Source organism: Tympanuchus pallidicinctus, unplaced genomic scaffold (genome assembly GCF_026119805.1).
Source record: "Tympanuchus pallidicinctus isolate F22 unplaced genomic scaffold, pur_lepc_1.0 scaffold34, whole genome shotgun sequence".
NCBI lineage: Eukaryota > Metazoa > Chordata > Aves > Galliformes > Phasianidae > Tympanuchus > Tympanuchus pallidicinctus.
Genome location: NW_026294752.1, coordinates 267,798 through 286,916, shown reverse-complemented (window position 1 = coordinate 286,916; position 19,119 = coordinate 267,798). Strand labels below are relative to the sequence as shown.

Sequence of the window (19,119 nt, the reverse complement as noted above, 5' to 3'; positions counted from 1 at the left end):
AGAGATGTTTTAAAGCTACAGTTGCTTTAAAGGCAAGAAAAAGCCACTTGGTTTGTGTTGATATATGATAGGAAGGAAAAAATCACTAAATTCTGATTTCTGTGGAAAATGGCTTGAAGTTATTGAGTTTTAAAATAACTGTGCTAATAGTTGAATGCAGAAGCTTGTTGCTGGATAACAAGAAAATGCCATTCTGCTTCAGGAGTCAAACCACAAGGCATTGCTTTGTAAAACTTAGTGCTTCTTGAGGGAAGGAAGACTTTCACAGAGGGCATGCTTCACCCTTCCTTGTAGGGCAGGGAGCAGCAGTCTCATGGTCACTTGGTGCCACTGAGTGTCAGTGTGGCACTAGATTAGATGCCCATGGTGTAGGTGTGAGTGGGAAGGATAACTGCTGGAATGTTGAGAAACACTGAACTTTGAGTTGCTTTCATTTTTCTCTCTCATTAAGGACTTAAAAAATAGTTTAAAAGGGAAACTATTACTCATTCACTTAGGGTTATGTATGTACTTAGCTAACATTCTCTTTTCTCTTTGCACTGTTTTCAGGAAACAAGGTCTAATGAGGAATCAACAGATGAATCTGAGGTAAGCCTGCTAGTCCTCTGTCGGTTTGGAAAAATACAGCTGTCACTGGTTTGTTTTGGTAGCTGCTTATTTAGAAGTTCTGCTGATACAGTATAGCAGGAAATGTTAAGCTACACTTCAATTATTGAAAAGGAGCTGTGATTTGCTATTAAATGCTTTTTTATACTTAAAAATGCAGTCACCAAATTGTAGGAAAGTGAATTAAGAGAAAAATTCAAGTGTATGCACCTTTGTTTCCATATGAAAGAACTGAAAATTTAATTGACAGTATAATTATACATGCACTAATACTACATTAGAGTAAGATATTTTCTTTATCTAGTGCCAAATCTTCACACTTCAAGCATAGGTGCTAAGCAGGCACAAATCCTGGTCTGCGGAGTGATGGATTCTGCAGAGGCCATAGTAGTGGTTCTTGAAAGAGTCTTTAGCAAGGGGGTACCTTGTATGACTGTGGAATAACTTTTTCCTCTGCTTTCCATGAGTGGCTGTGACACTGTAGGGTGCTCCTAGGAAGAAGCAGAGATTTCTTTGGCCCCACTGTGGAGCAGCTGCTGAGAACCAACTATTTTGGGGTTGAAACTAGATGATCACTGTGGTCCTTTTCAACCCAGGCCATTCTCTGACCTATGACTTTTTGCCTTATGTGAAACATTTTCGTTCTAGAGCCACACTGTGTGTGGAGGGGCCTTAATGTGAAGTACTTGCAAATAGTGACCAGACCAAATGCTCAGCCTTATGTAGAAGAACAATCTCCTCTGCAGGGCTGATATTCACAGAATAATGTGTATGACTCCCTGCCAGTTTTTGCAGCTTTAAAGCCTATTGCATATGAGGGCCTGTGTTTCTAGTGTTTCAGTAACCTCTTAACACTTTAGTCTATTTCAAATGAATAATTTACAGTGGAATTAATATAAATGTGTTAACAGGTTATTGGACTTTTGTTTATTTTTACTTAGAGGAAGGATGAGTATGATGCAGTTTCTGTCTAATCAAAAGTGGAATAAAAAATAGTGGTAGGAGCAGCACGTCTAAACGTTGTTAATGTTCTTTAGTACTATTTGAAGGGCAAGCTGACAGCTTCACTCTTACTTGTGACTGTAAAACTGTGTGATTTCTTTTGGGTGGCGCGTGGTTTGGGATGGACCTTATAGGAACAGTTCTAGGAGCTGGGTCTCTAATCCTTGCAGCCAGTGTCCTTTTTGAACCGTTAAAAATAGTATTTAAGGCATGGATTTTGTAGAGGCCTTGCCACCACAGTAATAAAGGTTTTTACATATACAACTGGTTGCACTTAATTTCATTTAAATTGTTTCCATAAAATTGAAAGTTATTACTGTTGGTTTCAGAGAGCGTATGATGTATACAGGTTATATTACAGAAATCTATTTTATTATGGAGGAAGATAACTTTGAATAACTGTTTTTGAGTAAATGATGTCCCTGTCTGGACTGGATGTATAAACAAAATACAGAATGTGGGGTTTTCTTTGTACTTCTTGCATTGCTGTGCCGTCGCGTTATTAAAGAACCAAATGCGCAGTGATTCTCTTTTATGCAGCAACTCCTTTGATGTCATTCCTTTATTAGCAGTGAATAAATAACATGCTAATCCTAATTTGTTACCTGCTTGATTTGTTTTGAATGGCCTGTTCTTTACCAAACACCAGGATGTTTGTTTGCATGGGCTTGGAGGTAAAGCTTTATAATAAACCTCAAATGTGGGAGTCCACAAAAGTGACCATTTCAAATATGTGTCAGCTAAGAGCATCTCGCTGTAAGTTTGTTTACTACTCTCTCTTCTAGTAAATTCAGTTCTTAAAACTGCTTAAATGTGTTTAATACTTCCCTTCTGCTTAAGTCAGAATGTGTAAAATCAAGAGGTATTCATTAGCAGAGGTGGTGTCTGTTCAGATGTTAGGCAGGCATCTCTGTGTGTGTCAGTACATCTTTCCTGATAACCACAGTACAACTTAGACTTTTATTTCATATCCTTACGTATCTTATGGTGTTTTGTAAATGTAATTTTCATTTAGACAGGCTGATACGATGAAGAAGCTGTGTATCTAATGCTATATTGTAGCTTTCAAAAGAAAAACCTACTTGGCTTGCTGTGTATTCCTGCTCCATCTTTTTCTTTGTTGTGTGTTTCATTTTGTTCATTTGTTGTTTTGGTTTGGTTTTCTTCTGTGTATTTTGTTGCACGTTGTGCTTATGAAGTATGCTTGCTTTACTTCTCACAACTTCATTATCAAGTGGGCTGCATTTGAGGTTGAGCCTTGCTCAGGTTTTTTTTTGTCAGAAAATTCCTAGTACAATGTGCTTTCAACAGCTTGTTTGATTTTATTTTGCAGCACCTAGAGCTGCATGTTGGGTCCTTCACATATGATGAGACCTTAAAAATAGACAAGAAAGTAATCTAACTTTGGGCTACTCATAAACTGTGGAGGGGAAAAAAAAAGTCTTAATTATGTATAGCCTAAGTCTGACCTCCTGATTTCAAATAATTCATCTGTTTTTGCAGTGTCTGTTTCAGTAAAATCCTTTTCTTCTTAACTGAGTTGTTTTCTTTCTGGCAGACCCATCTTAGATTTTGCTAATGAATGAAAAGATGATGCTAATAAATCTGTAAGAAAGTACTCAGGCTTTCTTCTGCAGGAGTGCAACATGGTAGGAAAGTGAGATGCAAAAGAGCATTTTTCTGGCATTAAGGTTGTTGCTGCTTTGAAAGTTGCTTTTAATGAGATAATCCTGTTACATTTCATCATGGACCATTGTGAGGCGTCCTGAGGAAAATATTATTTTACTTTCAACTAATTAGATGAAATTCATGAAGTGGAAATGGAGCCTTCCTTCTTGATGAGAGAATCAGAGCTAAGTTATCATCCTGCAATTTGGCTAGTTATTTATTAATGTTCTTTCCTTTCTAATTTACTACTTGGCGTATGAGCAGATGGTCCTGTTCCAGTTCTTATTTCCATTACAAGGGCTTTCTTCAAAAGAAGTGTCAGTGGAATCATAAGACCAGTGCATTGTCCCATAGAAAATTCTGTGATCACGTGAGGAATTTTACTGATTTTTGTGCCTTGCACTGCAGACTTGAGTTTTTGTTCTGTATTTTCGACCTGCTGAAGAAAACAACAAGGAAGGCAGATGCTTCTTTCATGCAAAAAGTTTTGAAGGATAATAACTTGTATTCTTAGAGTTAAAATGCTGCATTGCTATGTGCCTTGCTCTTTTCTGTTAGGTATTTGTGTTTGTTAGTGATTGTATCTCTGTGCTGTACAGCATGGTGTGTTTCCATTTGAGCACTTCCACCGCTTCCATTTTTATGTCTCCCACTCTTGATTTTTTTGCCCGTTCCCTGATCTTTGAGCGCTCCTCCCTTGTGAAAAGGAAATCTTCATTTAATTCTCTCGTTTAGCTATTTAAACACCATACTGCTAAATCGTAGGAGAATTTACAAAAGGGAAGTTATTGTAGAAATCCTTTGTTAACCCAGTGTTCAGACAGATCTGAACTTGAACACAGTTATGAAATGTGTAAGCATTAAAAGGAGGACAACAAAAGAAAAGCCTTGATGTTTTCTTTTCCTTTTCAGTGCTCTCCAGATCTTTGTCTTGTATGCTAGGTCTGGATTAGGTCAAAGCAATTAAATCGTTTCAAGTAAATAAAGCATCTGGTAAAAAAAGCTCCTTGTCATACTCAGTTTCCATCAAAATGTCCTCTTAACATGGAGTGCTGGGCACTGGGCTGGAAGAGGTGAGCTCTTCTGTGGCTACTAAGCTTTTGAAGGAGCATCACCATTGCAACAAAAAATTAATGAGTAGACTTGGCTACCGTAATTCAGTCCAACTTGCAGTTTTTTGTTTTCTGCCTGACCTTTTGTAAATCATTTCATGTCATCATGCCTTCTGTCTTTATTATTGAATAACTCCATACTAGGTTGCCTTTTTTTTTTTTTTTTTAATTTCCAGTTTTAAAAACATAAGCCAGGAGAAAAATATGTACTCGAGCACTCTGGAGAGACGATGCTTGTCCTTGCATGGCTTTAAGTGATGTTGGCCTTTTACACAGGGAGAAGGGAAGGAAAATACATATAAATTCCAAATAGAAAGTTATCCTCCTTATTAATGAGGAAAATGTATCATGGAAATTATTTATCAATTTGAGTCAGTAGGATGAGCATGGTAAATTATTTATGGCAGTTTAAATGGAATTTTTTCATATATTAATTAGAAAAACAAGTTTACAGTGAGTAGTAACTAACATAATATACATCGTTAGAGGATTGACTTGCAGGAAAAATGGATTATTGCTAAATTCTTTTAATACCTGCTGGTTTGGGGTGAAAATTACATACTTCATTTAATGAGCTATTAATATTAACCAAAGTGCCTGTTCTGCCTGCGTGTTGTGGAATACGTAAAAAGTAAAAGTACTGCTCAGCTTATAGAAATGAAATGCAGTTGCAAAGCCGGTGTGTTAACAGTATGCAGATGTGGCCTTTCCAAGAGACTAAATGCATTCATTTGGGTGGAATAACAGTGAGGGGTAGAAAATGGAAAGCAGTGGGGAAATTCAGCTGTGAGCCTTCTAGCTCTTTCACTGTGGTAAGTGGGTGAAAGGAACTGTTAAAAATTACTGTTCCCAAATCCGCACTGTAGGGCTTTCATACGCAGTACATCACAAGGTGGCAACTGCTCAAGTAGGGTTTGTGAAGGAAACAAATGCTCGCCCAAGTTCCTTACTCAGCAAAGGGAAAATACAAGTAGAAATGTGTAGTTTTGTTGAGAGTTGTAACTGTTGGGATTTTTCACTCCTGGATGGGCATGGAAGATAAAACAGGCTGTCCTGTGCTGCCTGTGAGCATGGTACAGTTGAGGTGGATGGACTGATCCTGTGGTGTTGCTTGTTTGTTTTTTTAGTTCCTGAAGTGGAGCAGTGAAAAAATTTTCGGATGTTTTTTGCCCTGCACAAAACTATCAGTAAAAGAAAAGAAATTGGTGGGAGTTGAATTGGAACCAAGACTTACTTTATGGACTTTACTTCTTTTTCTATTACATGCCGTTTATAATGATTGCTCGTGTGCAGTATGTTGCCTGTGTTATTTCTGCTTCATAACTTGGCTGATGACCAGCTTCTTCAAACCTGTGCGAGTGAATCTTCAATTGGTGTCCTGGAAATTTAGTGTGACATTCTGCATACCACAACAGTTTTGAGAAGAAATAAAATGCCCAGTGCTTTGCTTTTCTTCCGCCTGTTATTTCATACTCTGAATGCAGCCCTTTTTGATACATATTCACAGGCAGCCATATCATCATAATTCCTTGCTCCTGGAGTATATCTGCATTTTCCCAAAGAGGCTGAGGGATTAAATAAATCCCTGAAGAAAATGCATGGGAGAACAGAAAAAGTGCTGTGTGAAATTTAACATTGTAATCCAGATTTGCCAATTTTACAGCCAGGGGATGGGAAGGTATTGGTGATTTGCCTTAGAGGAATCATAAAGAAGCTGGATGGCAGGTTATGCACTTCCCTTCCTTCACTGAGCTAACATCACTGAATTTTCACTATAGAACTAGAGGAAAATGGTTTTTAGCTGCAAAAGTACCGAATGTGACTTCATGGTTTGGAATTTTCAGTCTTTTGTCTTACTGTTGTTTTGTACAGCAGTAGTTATGGAATTCCTATTCCAACCAATTGTACAGATAGGTAGCTCAGTCTTTTTTGGTATTTATTCTGAATGATTGTGACTTTTATTCCACGCTGCTTTAATTCTTGCAGAGCCTGTGTTTAGGCAGCATTAAAATGCAGCAGTCTGTGTAACCAGGTCTTTTACAAAGATAACTGTCTCCACTGCCCACCTCAATAATTTGCATCTTTGTTGATATTGTTACCAAGGTTGTCACTTGAAATCAGTAATTTCGAAATATGGCTTTGTTTTGAAGGAAACTGTCTTTTCAGTTTTTGGCTAGGCAGGCTAATGAATTAGACCTTGAATGTTTATAGCTTTCATTTGCTGCTGCTTTATCTGCATCTGAATGGGTGACTTGAATCACAGAATCATAGAGTTGCTCAGATTGAAAAAGACCTTAAAGATCATCAAGTTCAACCACGATCAGTCCAACATACTGCCCTAACTCCATCAACCCTCTGCTAAATCACATCCCTGAGCACCACCTCCAAATGGTTTTTAAACACATCCAGGGATGGTGACTCAACCACCTCCCTGGGGAGCCTATTCCAGTGCTTAACAACACTTTCTGTAAAGAAATTCTTTCTGATACCAACCTAAACCTCTCCTGGCACAACTTGAGGCCATTTCCCCTGATCCTGTCACCAGTGAGAAAAGACCAACTCCGCCCTCACTGTGAGCACCTTTCAGATATTTAAAGAGAGCAATAAAGTCTCCCCTCAGCCTCCTCTTCTCAAATGACTGCCCTGGTCCTGCTCACCACAGCACTCCTGATGCAAGCCAGGATGCCATTGGCCTTCTTGGCCACCTGGGCACACTGCTGGCTCATGTTCAGCCCACTGTCCATCACTACACCGAGGTCCCTTTCCATCAGGCAGCTTCCAGCCACTCCTCCCCAAGCCTGCAGGGTTGCCTGGGGTTGTTGTGACCAAAATGCAGGACCTGACACTTGGCCCTAATGAAACCCATACAGTAACCTCGGCCCATCGATGCAGTCTGTCCAGGTCCCTCTGCAGTGCTTTTCTCCCCTCTGGCAGATCAGCTCTTCCTCCCAGCTTGGTGTTGTCTGCAAACTTACTGAAGGTGCACTCAATCCCTCATCAAGATCATTAATAAAGATGTTAAATAGAAACGGCCCCAGTACCGAGCCCTGGGGGGCACTGCTTGTGACTGATTGCCAACTGGATTTGACTCTACTGATCACAACTCTTTGGGTCCGGCCATCCAGCCAGTGTTTCACCCAGCAGACATATACCTAGGGAGTAACAAGTCTTACCATTAAAGACTGAGGCAAAGAAGGCAAAGAATATTAAGAACTTGTGCACTTCACCTTGGTCTTTGTCTTCTCTAAGCATGCAGGTGGCATTTCTGGGGACAGAAGGGCTTAGCTTTAACTTTCTTTATAAAACAGTACCTCAGCCTTATCCTGATCCTTGGTTATCATGTTGCCCTCACCAACAGTTCCAGCTGGGCTTTGGCTTTTCTAATTTTCTCCCTGCACAGCTGCACTACGTACTTGTAATTGTCATAAGTTGCTTGCCTACTTTCCCAAAGACCATAAACTTGAGTTCCAGCCAAAGTCATCCTCCTCCTTCACCAAGACACGAGGCTGTGGAATCATACTGGCACATCCCCCTCCTGCAAGCACTGGCACGTTACATACAGGCTCCATACTACACAGTTACACCCCCACCCTATTTGTTCCTACTTTAAAGCTCTATCAGTTAACCTTCCCAACTCCCATTGTCAGACCCCCTTCTGTTGGTGGGGTAAGTTACTTCTATTGGTGGCCAGCAGGCCCGGTCTCATGTTAATCAAGCAGAGGTCGAAAACCCAACCCGTGTTGGGCACACCAGGCTCAGAGCCAAGTATTATCTATTGGCCCGTCATATTTAGTCCCTCATAATTCCCTGTAACTGGAGGGATAGAGGAGAACACAACTTGAAGGCTCTGAAGTCGTTCTTCACAGTCCTTAGAGGAGCTCTTCCTACATCACTGCTGCTTACCTGAAACGACAGTAGGGGATAATAATCTGAGGGTCAAACTAGGGAAGGAAGTTTCTTCCTTATGTCTTTAATCCGAGCCCTTGGTAGGCATTAATGTATTTTTAGTATTTTGTTAAGATTTCCATGTGGGACCAAACTTCAGTATGGGAGTTCTAGAGGGAAAGAGATTTGTGTTCTCTCAGTCACTTCTAGCCTCAAGGGAGTCCAGTAAAGCATTTAATATTTAAATTCAGCACAGTAAATAAGACAACTTGCTATAACACTTTTAGATCCTTTACAGTCTAGCAAACCAGGCTTTTGAAGGTTAAAGGCCTTTGAGGCATAGATTATTTATTTTTTTTAATTATTATTTAAGCATTTTTGTAGTGTTAAGAGACTGCACTGAGAAAAACTGAGTCATGATCCTAATCCTGAAAATGACGTAGGTAGTCTCTTTACCATTGAGACAGGAACAGAAATCTGGAAATTGTATTACAGGGTAGAGAAGCAGTAATGATGAAGTTGCCCTTTGCCATATTTAGGTATTCTACTGTGATTCTCCTTGTTGGAGTCCTGTGTCACTTGTCTCTTCAGCAAAGTGGATATCTGTCCCTAAACAGTGGATAGCAGCATGTTTTTTTTTCTGGTTTTGCTTTGGGATTTGTTTTTCTTTTCTTTTAAAAGAAGGTAAAATGAAGAAATGGGCAACCAGGAAGAGCGGGAAGACTGGGATTCTGAATGGCAATCTGTGTTTCTTGATTGTACAAAATAGTGACCCAATGCTATTTTTACAGTAATGCAACATAGATGTTAGCTGGAAAAGCACAACACAAATAATTGCTGTTTTCATCAGAAATAATGATTGTCCTTAAATAATTTTAAACAATATTTGGAGCCTAACCATTCAGTATTATTACTGAGCTGGGGACTTGGAGACTTGGTCTGAAGCGGAGATTGAAGGGATCTCCAAACTCTGTTATCACATTATAATGTTACTTCAATCATCAACAGACATTAGCAATTTGTTAAAAGCTTCCTTTTTGTAATCTTTAAAACTGCTTTAAGAATATTAAATCCCCTGCTTATTATGTCCCATACTGCTCCTTGGTTAAGTTTGTAATTCACTAGTTGTATTCCCGTGTCTTAGAAATGGGCAATCTTGTTCTCTAGCATGTTATCTTTTTGTAACTCTTTGTGAAATACAGTAAAGCAGGAATTAAGAAATGATGCATACAGACATTCCTGGCATGCTACTGAGAGAAGTTTGTGTCTGGTAATCTGGATTACTAGTTTGTCTAGGCTGAGTTCAGGCTAAATCTGATCTGGGGGCTGAGCTCAGGCTAAATACAGTCTGGGTAATGAGGATGAGAGATGACTGAGTGATGGAGCAGTGAATCTCTTTTCCTGAGCCACTCACTACAAGGAGACTGTTTTCTCTAAAAATTTGTAGGAATGGGGCTTAGGAAACGTGAAATCAGATTTGTTTATGAGTCAGTGCTTTGATATCTCTTGAATGTGAATGAAGGGAGATAAGGCCAAAAGAAGGCTTTGGGATCTGAGCTGCAGAAGATAAAAGATTGAAAATAATCATAACATTTTGTTACTGGACCAAAGGAGATATTATGGCCAATGTAAGAAATCTCTAGGTGTAGTAATGAGGCGAAATCAATAGTTTTGTTTTATCTGTTGTGTTGTCGGGCATAGTGAGCATTCTCATACGTCTTATAATAGCCTTGCTTCTCAGACCCACTGAGTCCAAGCTGAGCATTGTGCAGCCTTCCCAGTACATTCCTGCCCTATTCAGCACAGGAGCAGTTAAAGGAAGGGCTTGCCCACGGCTCAGGCACATTGTGCAAATGCCTGCTGATAACGCAGCTCTCAGAGGTGCTGGAAGGTGTTAGAAGTTCCTCCCTTCCCTCTTCTCAACAGGGTACCACCCATTCCAATGAGTACTCATTAGTCCCACATGAGTTATGGGATTTGTAGAGAAAAGGCCCTCAAAAATAAAATGTATAAAACCGTTGCAGCCCTCCGATTAAGGCACCACCTCTATAAAAGGCTGGAGCTTGGAGATTTTTATCCTATTGGTCAAGAAGCTGCTGAGAGAGCCTAGATTTGATCAGAAAAGGAGTAGGTGATCTTACTGAGTTCTACTAGATATTTTTCTGGACGTTGTGCTTCTGTATGTATAGAAGAGAATTAAGTAGTTTTCCATGAAGACTGCATTCTGGGACTAGAAGCCTTTTTATATATTTTATTTTATATTTTATTTATTATATATATTATTTGTTGTCAGACAGGGGGTTGGAGATTCATGATCCTTGAGGTCCCTTCCAACCCTGGCCGTTCTGTGATTCTGTGATTTCTGTAGTAAGTGAACCTACCCTCAGCAAACCACAAAGATGTGACTGTTTAATTTTTGCGTAATGGAGGATGCTCTTTGAACCTTTACATCAACCCCCAAATAAATGGAATTATTTATTTCTTTGATTTGACTCAGGATTTTCACAAGTTTGTGGACAAACAATTCCGGAACTGTAACTAGTTAGTTTAATTTCTTGTTAACTCAGATGCTTTTCTCTTTGGATTTTAATGGTTTGCAGGGTCGAAACATGAAGGTGTAAACAGTGCTGGAGTGACCACCTCCAGTAATTGGAGTTCTGGCTGGAACTGGATGGGCGATGCGCAAGCAAAGATGAAGGGCACTTGCCTTATAACGTATGCACCGTTTATTTCCATAAAGGCTTTGGAAAACTTAGAGGACAAATGGTGCAGGAAGGATGACACTTTGCTGTCAATGCCCGTAACATAATTAGAGTATCCACAATCAGCAGAGCATGCAGTTCATGTGACAGACTGACCTGTGGGCAGATCCGCCGCTGCAGGAGCAAATATGGGCTAATGGAATAACTCCAGGAGCTGCCCACAGTTTCCTTCTGGATGTGTTCTTTGCCAGGACAAATTCTTGGGTTATTTTCCCTATTCAGTATTTTACTGCAGTTGTTCCTGTAGGCAGAGCTGGGGAGGGTAGAGTCGGAATATTTGAAGAAGGCTGTTAACTTGCATGTCAAAAGGCAGGTTGCTTCCCTCATGTTGATACTGGCCCTTGGAGGACTTAGTGCACACTTGCAGCACCATTCAGTTGTGTGAATCTGCTCCAGAAGAGTTTGGAGGAAGCTCCCTGCTTACTGGACAGTGGGCATGGGAAGAGCAGCTTTAATTGCAGGAATTCAGAAGCAAGAAGGGCCCTTAAGAGGAGTAGGATTTAGATTGGACTGACCAGCTAATTGGGATATTTCTTTCAACTGGAAACATGCTTCCACAGGAAATAGGTGTGGATACAAGTTCTTCCTAGCAATTTTACTCTTAGCTTAGCAGCAACAGACAAAGCGAAAAATGAAAGGAAAATGAGTTTCAAATTAGCATTCCTGTGGTTGAAAAATAGTTATTATTTACTTTAAAGCAACCCAAAGGTAGTTGCCTCTTGTCAGCTCCGTGGGACTCCTGCACTTTGTGAATTCAAGTCTGCCATGTGTGGAGCACTTTCAACGTCTAGTGTAGTATGTATTTCTTTTCCTCTCAATATCTGACAGGAATTTCAAGATGCTGGGCTGTTGTGTTTTCTTAGGCAGCCTGTGTGGAAGGATGCGTTTGGCGGCAGTACAAGAGGCAGTGCTATAAAATTTACTTTGGAACGTTCCGATTCCTCTAGGATGGTTTAAAGGACTTCTCTTTAATTAAAAGCGCCGCACACTTAGTAAAAATCCATGTTAGTTGAGAAATTGATTTTTGTTTTTTCGGTTTTTTTTTCGCTTTTTAAAGGGAGGCTTGAGTTTCCTTGTCTGGGGTAAATGTCACCGTGCTTCTATGGCGGCTTTGCTGAGAGTCAGGACTTGCACCGTTCCTCCGGGTTGTCATAGAAACGCAGCTAACTGTCAGCTCAGCTCAGGCTGCTGATGGTTTTATTTGTTGGTTTTCAGGATTATTAAAATTTAACAAAAATTATTGATTTGCTTTTTATTAACAACGGCTCGTGTTTACTTTAGAAGTTCAGGCTGCATGGAAGCTTTCCCTGAAAGAAAAAAATGCCATAAAAATGATTAAACTCTGATACTCTCAAGAAGGGATCATCAAATGCGTTTAATATATGGGCTGGGGTCTGCAGCAACAGAGAGATCTCGCATTTTTTGCAAATCACCTTTTCATATCACTTTGTTTACAGCCAAGTCATTGCCTTACCCTCCCCCAGTGTTTCAATTCATCTTTTAGCTCGACTTTTACTTAACATAAAAGATACCTGTCAAGAAAGCGTGAAATGGGTGCATCATTGTGCCTTCTATTTGAGGTTTCATTTTATTTACTTCTTCTTGAAGCTTGGCAGAATGCTTCAGTGCACTGACTTCTGAAAGTATATATATTTTTTTTGTGTATGCATGTGCATATGGGAAAAATTACTTAGTTTTCACTCATAAATAAGACAGGCAAAACTTATTTACAGTGACTTTATCTAATGGTCCATGGATGAATGCTTTTATGCAAACTACTGAAGAGGCTACAATTAACTTTTCACATTGGTTGCACATTTGATGTCCAGACTTCAGCAACATGTGGGATCTCCGAAAAACTAGATGGCTCGAGTTCAATTTTGACTTTTACACATTTATTCAGAGATTACCCACACATTTCAAGTGTAATCTTTATGAGCAGTGTATAAAATGCAGTAATGTATTAATTGCTGTGGAATGGATGCACACTTCCTTCCTCCTTCCACCACTTCCAGCCTTTTTGCTTTGACTCTACCTCCTCCCGTACCACTGTAGTCATTTATTAAGGATCTGTGGGCACAAGTAATTTGGCTGATTTATATACAGCCCTGTAATTTAACGTTGTCATTCTGTCTGGTAACAACTTTGTTCATTGTTGGGCTTACTGAATAAAATTGTTTCTTGGTGGACATTTTGACACTCCACTTCAGACTGCTACGTCATGGGCTGCTGACATCCCTATATTAATCTCATTTGTATTCTGTCACTAAACTCTGAAATAACATTTCAAAAGATCCTTTCTTTGCAGTGTATTTCTATAAGCCTGGTGCTAAATACTGAATGTGTCCATAGGTCCACATGGCTTTTTTTTATGTTTTGTATGGGAGTTTGTGGCAATAGCAAATGTGGCAAAGGCAACTGAAACAAAACATTAACGTCTCTTTTCCCACATTCATTTTTCAGATCATTAGCTACAAAAAGACACTGCACAGAGAGAGTTTTTCTGCCACTGACTGACACTGTTCATTTTTATCTTTAGTCCTAGGAATTGGAAACCAATGGTTTGTGGGAAGTAAAAGATTTGCATTACTGGGGCTCTCACTAGTGTGCTTTGGAAAGTGTTTTGTGTGGGAAATACCTTCAGTGTTGGCGCATTAATTAGAACTAATAGCGTATGTAGGAGATTATTATGAAAGGCCTACTGCTTCCCAGTGTGAAACAAGGAGTATGTATGGGTCTGTGTCTGTCTAGGCATGTACAGTAGTAACTGTGGCCTATTGAAACTCATGAAATCTCTCCTTGGCATTATACTTCAGTAGACCATCGGTCACAGGTAGATGCCTGTGGCAGAACAGTGTGCACCTTGAGTTTCCTTTCCTCTGGAGACAGTGGGCTGGGTGATCAGTGAGTTTGCTTCTTGTGCTTTATACCTCAGTTTCCTCTTTGCTCACAGTGTGCCACTTCCTTTGCATCTAGGCAGCGATTGATGATAATACCTAACACACTGGGAAAGAAAAAGAAAGGAAAAGTTTGGTATTTACTGCAGATGATAGAGGTGACCCATAAGAACAGACCAAGTCCAGATTGTCTTCCCAGATACTATTGCAAAAATATACTTTTATTTAACTAAAAAAACCTTGGTATGCCTTACACAGTTGTCTTACTTGTAGTGGGTTCTTCTTATTTTTGTTTGCAGCATTTTGCCCCTATCCTTCCTACAGAGATACTGCGTCTTGCGAAGGTCCTGAAGTTTCTTGTAACCTGCATGCTTCAGCTTAGACTTAAATGTGGCCATGGTAGAACAATTTATTTTATCACCATTCATTTTTCCATATCCATCTCTTAAATTTTTCCTCTGAATTGGGAATGACTAATTTTATGTAGCAAAATACACACACATTTTTTTCCATGCTTTTTTAGAAATCAACTAAATGCCTCTTAGACTGCAGCTGAACTGTTATGCTATTAACAGTCTTTGTTTGCACACGAAACTTTGGAGTGAAAAAAAAGAGCAGTAACAAAAAAGCACAACCCAAACTCTGGAATGATAAAAGTGTGTAAGTTTGGCTTTGGATTGTAATGGCTGTTGTTAAGATGTGATAGTGATCCATCTATGCCTGTTGCTGTATAACAATTCTGGGTATATTTACATTTCTTTTTACTTAAAATTAACTTCTAAATGGTTTTCCTTTTCTATTTTTTCCTCCCTTCTATTTATACCGTTCTAAACATAGGAAGATGAGAGCGAAGAGGAGCCCAAGCTGAAGTATGAACGACTTTCTAATGGAGTGACAGAAATTCTGCAGAAAGATGCAGCCAGTTGCATGACAGTGCATGAAAAGGTATCACACGACTTTAGGGCAGAGATGGTACTTGTGCTTGGGTTTATGTATTTATCTGTGCTTCCAATGCACCAGTATATTTATGTGTAGAAGTACTGCCAGATTCAGAGGTGCAGTGGAAGCCAACAATAATGTGAATAAAATTCATGGTTAGTGTTGAACAGTCCTTCCTTTCACAGTCAGAATTCAAGATGCAGTAATTTGTTAGATGCTGTGTTTACCTAAGCTACTGGAAAATGTACTGGATTTAATTATGGACAGTATTATGAACTACAACTGGGATACAATCCCAACTTTCCTTCGTCCAGAAAATAAATTGTCATGTAATATGCTTATTTCTGCAGCCTCAATCTCTGAAAACAGGTTCATGCAAAGGGATAGCTCAGCATATATTCAGCTGTGGAAGATGTCTGAGTTTCTGTTTATATGATGTGAAGAAAGTAATTACAGTGTGTTGGTTTTTTTTTAATGCTCTAATACAGTTTCAGATGTACAAGAGAATGAAAGGGAAGACAGGATAAACAGTGCAAAGAAGAAATTTTGTTAAGAGCTGTTTCTTTGTTTTTATCATAAAGGAACTTAAGTTGTATCTTTGACTTCAAAAATTGCTTTATTTTCTTATCTTTTATAAATACTGGGGAGAGTTTTAAAATATGTGAATGATGCAGAACATCTGAAAGTATGAGAGTTCGTAATTTGTCAAGTAACAGTTACTATATAAAACATAATTGTTGCTTTCCGAGTTATTTTTCACAGCCACCAGTAACTCCTTAACATTGATTGTTGAGGGACCTATCTCTGTTATTTGGCTGCCTTTTCAGACTGACTCGTGCTGTGCCTCTTGCACTCAAAGGACTGCTGCCACGGCTCAAGAGGCTCTTAAGATGAGACATGTATTTTAACTCTGGGAATTAATCCAATAAGTCTTCTGAAAATGTTTTTTGACAACCTAGAATTAAGCAGATATTTTGAAAATTGGCAAGCATTGCTTCCCCATCTGTGTGCCACCTTTCTGAGATTCGGGTGAATTCTGAAAAGCAAGAGATAAGCAGGATTGTTCTATAAGGACGTGCACAGATACAGCTTTAACTACAGCATCACAAAGAGTGGCAATACAGGAAAGCTGTTTAAGTATCCCAACACTTTTAGTTTCCCAGCAAACTGTATGCACTATTTATGAGAAGGATCAATATGGTTAGAAGCTAGGTACTGGAGTCTGGTATGTGTCTGAAATATGTCTGCTACAATAGAGAACTTAAAACTGAAGGTGGGTTAAGGTGCTGTTGGGGTGTTCTTTGGTTTGGTTCTGTTTCTTTTCCTGCTGAATGAAGAAAAGCCCCGCTAAAGACTCATCATGAATAAAATTACATCGGATTGTGTAAAATATGGCTCTGATTAAAGCTGTTGAACTTTGCTGGGAATCCTGAAAATCTGGCTTCTGTTTCCAGACTAATTTCCCCTCAGAATTATTTTTTTCTTTTCACTGCTAAAGCATCATATTTTCACCAGGCTTGCTGTCTGCACTGGATGACTAATCGTCATGGCACCTGGTGCATTCAAGCAGGCCTGTGCAGTGGAATAGTCATACCTAGTTATGTCTGCACACCTGATGTTTTATTAACCAGTATTGATTTTTTTACCCGGGGGACTTTTTTCTTCCTGAAAAAAGGCAACCTTGCAGGAGTGAAAGGCATTGCAGGGAATGAATTTCTAATGAACCCCTTCTTTCCCTTTTTTGACTCCTTTTAATGTAGCTTCATATTTTAAGTGCCTGAACTGAAATTTCATTTTAAGCAATTCCATTTTGATAAATCCTTTTAAACCTTGACTTTCTGTAAGGTTATTTTTTAAAGATTGTGCTGCCTGACTGACACGCTTAGCAGTGCCTGTAAATTTGAGCATTTCATTATAGGTTGCAATGAAGCATGCTCACATGCAGTGAAATACAGAGAATTGAGGAGCCTAGACTATTTGAGTAATGCTGAAAGGAGGTGGGGGGGAATAAAAGAAACCTCTGTCATAAATCAAGTAGTACCAAAGTTCTTCCTTTCCTGCTTAGGTGTAGTTTGCATGGTTCAATTAACAGCAGATCTCTCAGAATCAATTGCAGTCTTGTTTATATCAAAATAATTTTGTGATGGCATGCTTTTATGTGGAGGTCACTTTATTTGTTACTTCTTTTTACAATGAAACTCTGAAATACCCAAGGAGAAGTGTTATTTGTATTGAGTCTGCCACACACCAGTGTTACTAAGTGAAAGAAGGCAAACCTTGTGCTTATCTGTGTGCTTAAAAGCAAGCAGAGACTTTCCATAACCCAGCAGTGTTTCACCAATGGCCTATTCCTCTGTTTGAATGTTTTGCTTTTATGTTTGTGATGGGGGAGAATTAAAGCCCAAATGATACCATGACAATTGAAACAAAGCTATGGAAAGGATCCCAGAACTATTTCTGGTCTGTGTTTAAGTACTTGCTTTCACACTGCATTTTTAATTTGCTGCCACAGTCCATCAGGCAGTGCATACAGACTGCAGACACACCATTAGTTGTCAGTAGATGAGGATCCTCATGACTCATTCTGACAGCTAACTTGCACTATCACAGTAATATGGGCTTGAAGCCCTGTTTTATTCTTTAGCTGCAGTTAAAATAAGCTTTGTCTATAGCAGGTTTTTTTTTTTCCTTCTGAGTGTTGCTAATCATTAATCTGTTAAACATCCCGGAGTTCATTTAGCACTGCTGTAGTTCTGGTTGTGGTGTCTTGTATAATCAATCTTTTTCTTTTACAGTTTTTGGCACTGGGAACGCATTATGGCAAAGTTTATTTACTTGATGTCCAGGGGAACATCACACAGAAGTTTGATGTCGTAAGTATGGCGTTATTTACAGCACATCTACTGCATTGTAAAAAGCTGTGATGTACTGAATAATAGATACATTCGTGTTTGTGCCACACCTGAAATTTTACTGATGCATTTCGTGACTCCCCACCCCCACCATAAGACAAATGGCAATTTATAGTCCTTGGAAAACGAAGTTGAACTGGATGGTTTGGTGATGAGCACGTCTCAGTTTCCATACAATAAACTCTCTTTCTGAAAACAGAAGAGGAAATACATATTTATGATTGTAAATGGCTATTATTAATTATGTACCCCAGAAGCTCGTGACTTCCATAAGGTATGAGCCCGCTCATTAGGTGTCTGTTGTCAGTTGTTAGTGTGTCTGCTATCGTCTTATCTAGTTGCCACAAGTAATTGAAAATTGATTGATTGCCTTGCTGGTTCAGTTTATCTACTGCAAATATATAACGCTAATATTTTATGTGAATGTTTTGAAGCTTGGACTCTTAAGGGATTGTATTGATTGAAGGAAGAAGAGGCAGACTTCTTTTTTTTTCTTATTTTGGTTCCTGATATTAGGGGGTGAATGAAGTGGTCAATTTAAAATTGTGTTCTAGAATATTAGATTATTTTTTTTTAGTTGTGCATAGTTGTTGATTTTTATTTTTATTTTATTTTTTACTTTATGTTTTTTAATTTATATATATACACACACACCTCTTTTTCAGTGTCCTCTTTTTCCATGAGAGTCAGAGGAAGGGAACTGGCAATTATTATTTTTTTTTTCCTCCTGGTATTGTCACAAAATCTGGTAGCCAAGCATCAACTTTTCATAGCAGTGTCAGCACTTGTCATAGTATCCATTGCAAGGTGTTGGCATGTTTGCAGAAGGAACGTATGTTCTAAAGCTGACACAGCTAGCTGCATGAGAGAGGTGAAAGGTTTTGTTTATATTTTTGAAAAATCTAATTACACAATTGTGCAAGAGGAAAGAAGTCTCAGCCAAAATGTAGCCTCCCAGGCACAGCCTTTGTAGAAAACTTTATAAATAGTAACAGTCAAATTAACAATGATCTTACTGGGCATTAATTAAAAGTTAACCTGATGATGTTCTCCAATTTCTTGTAACTTCTTACTTTTTTTAGCTCTGTAGAGGTGATGCTGACTGCAGTTCAAAAGAGGAAAGACTTTGATGTCTGCAATTGGTGGTTCCAATTAGATTACGTGTATGTTACTTGTTAACTTTGTCTTCAAATAATCTGTCGGGGGAAAAAAAAAGCAGATTAAAGTGTACCTGAATTCTTCTCTTCCATCTCTGCAGTAAAAGATTTGATTCAAGAACTTGCTCAAATGAAGTTGACATTTTCTCTCGAGGCAAGCATTAAATGCCTTAGACTTG

General features: G+C 39.0%; 1 protein-coding gene and 1 long non-coding RNA gene across 5 annotated transcripts in view; one reads left to right on the top strand and one right to left on the bottom strand.

The window, feature by feature from the left end:
* Positions 1-19,119, top strand: part of VPS41 (VPS41 subunit of HOPS complex) — a 109,557-nt gene that overhangs the window by 9,074 nt on the left and 81,364 nt on the right. For all 4 annotated transcript variants that reach the window (XM_052698998.1, XM_052698999.1, XM_052698996.1 and 1 more), the window contains 3 exons: positions 550-588; positions 14,770-14,877; positions 17,667-17,744. In XM_052698998.1, coding sequence (XP_052554958.1) covers positions 550-588; positions 14,770-14,877; positions 17,667-17,744 — 225 coding nt within the window. The remainder of the gene's footprint in view (positions 1-549; positions 589-14,769; positions 14,878-17,666; positions 17,745-19,119) is intronic.
* On the bottom strand, positions 5,601-11,727 carry LOC128088460 (uncharacterized). Its single transcript, XR_008210257.1, has 3 exons — positions 11,132-11,727; positions 8,139-8,443; positions 5,601-5,973 (listed from the first exon to the last, which is right to left on the bottom strand). It is a non-coding gene; the product is annotated as an uncharacterized LOC128088460 (long non-coding RNA).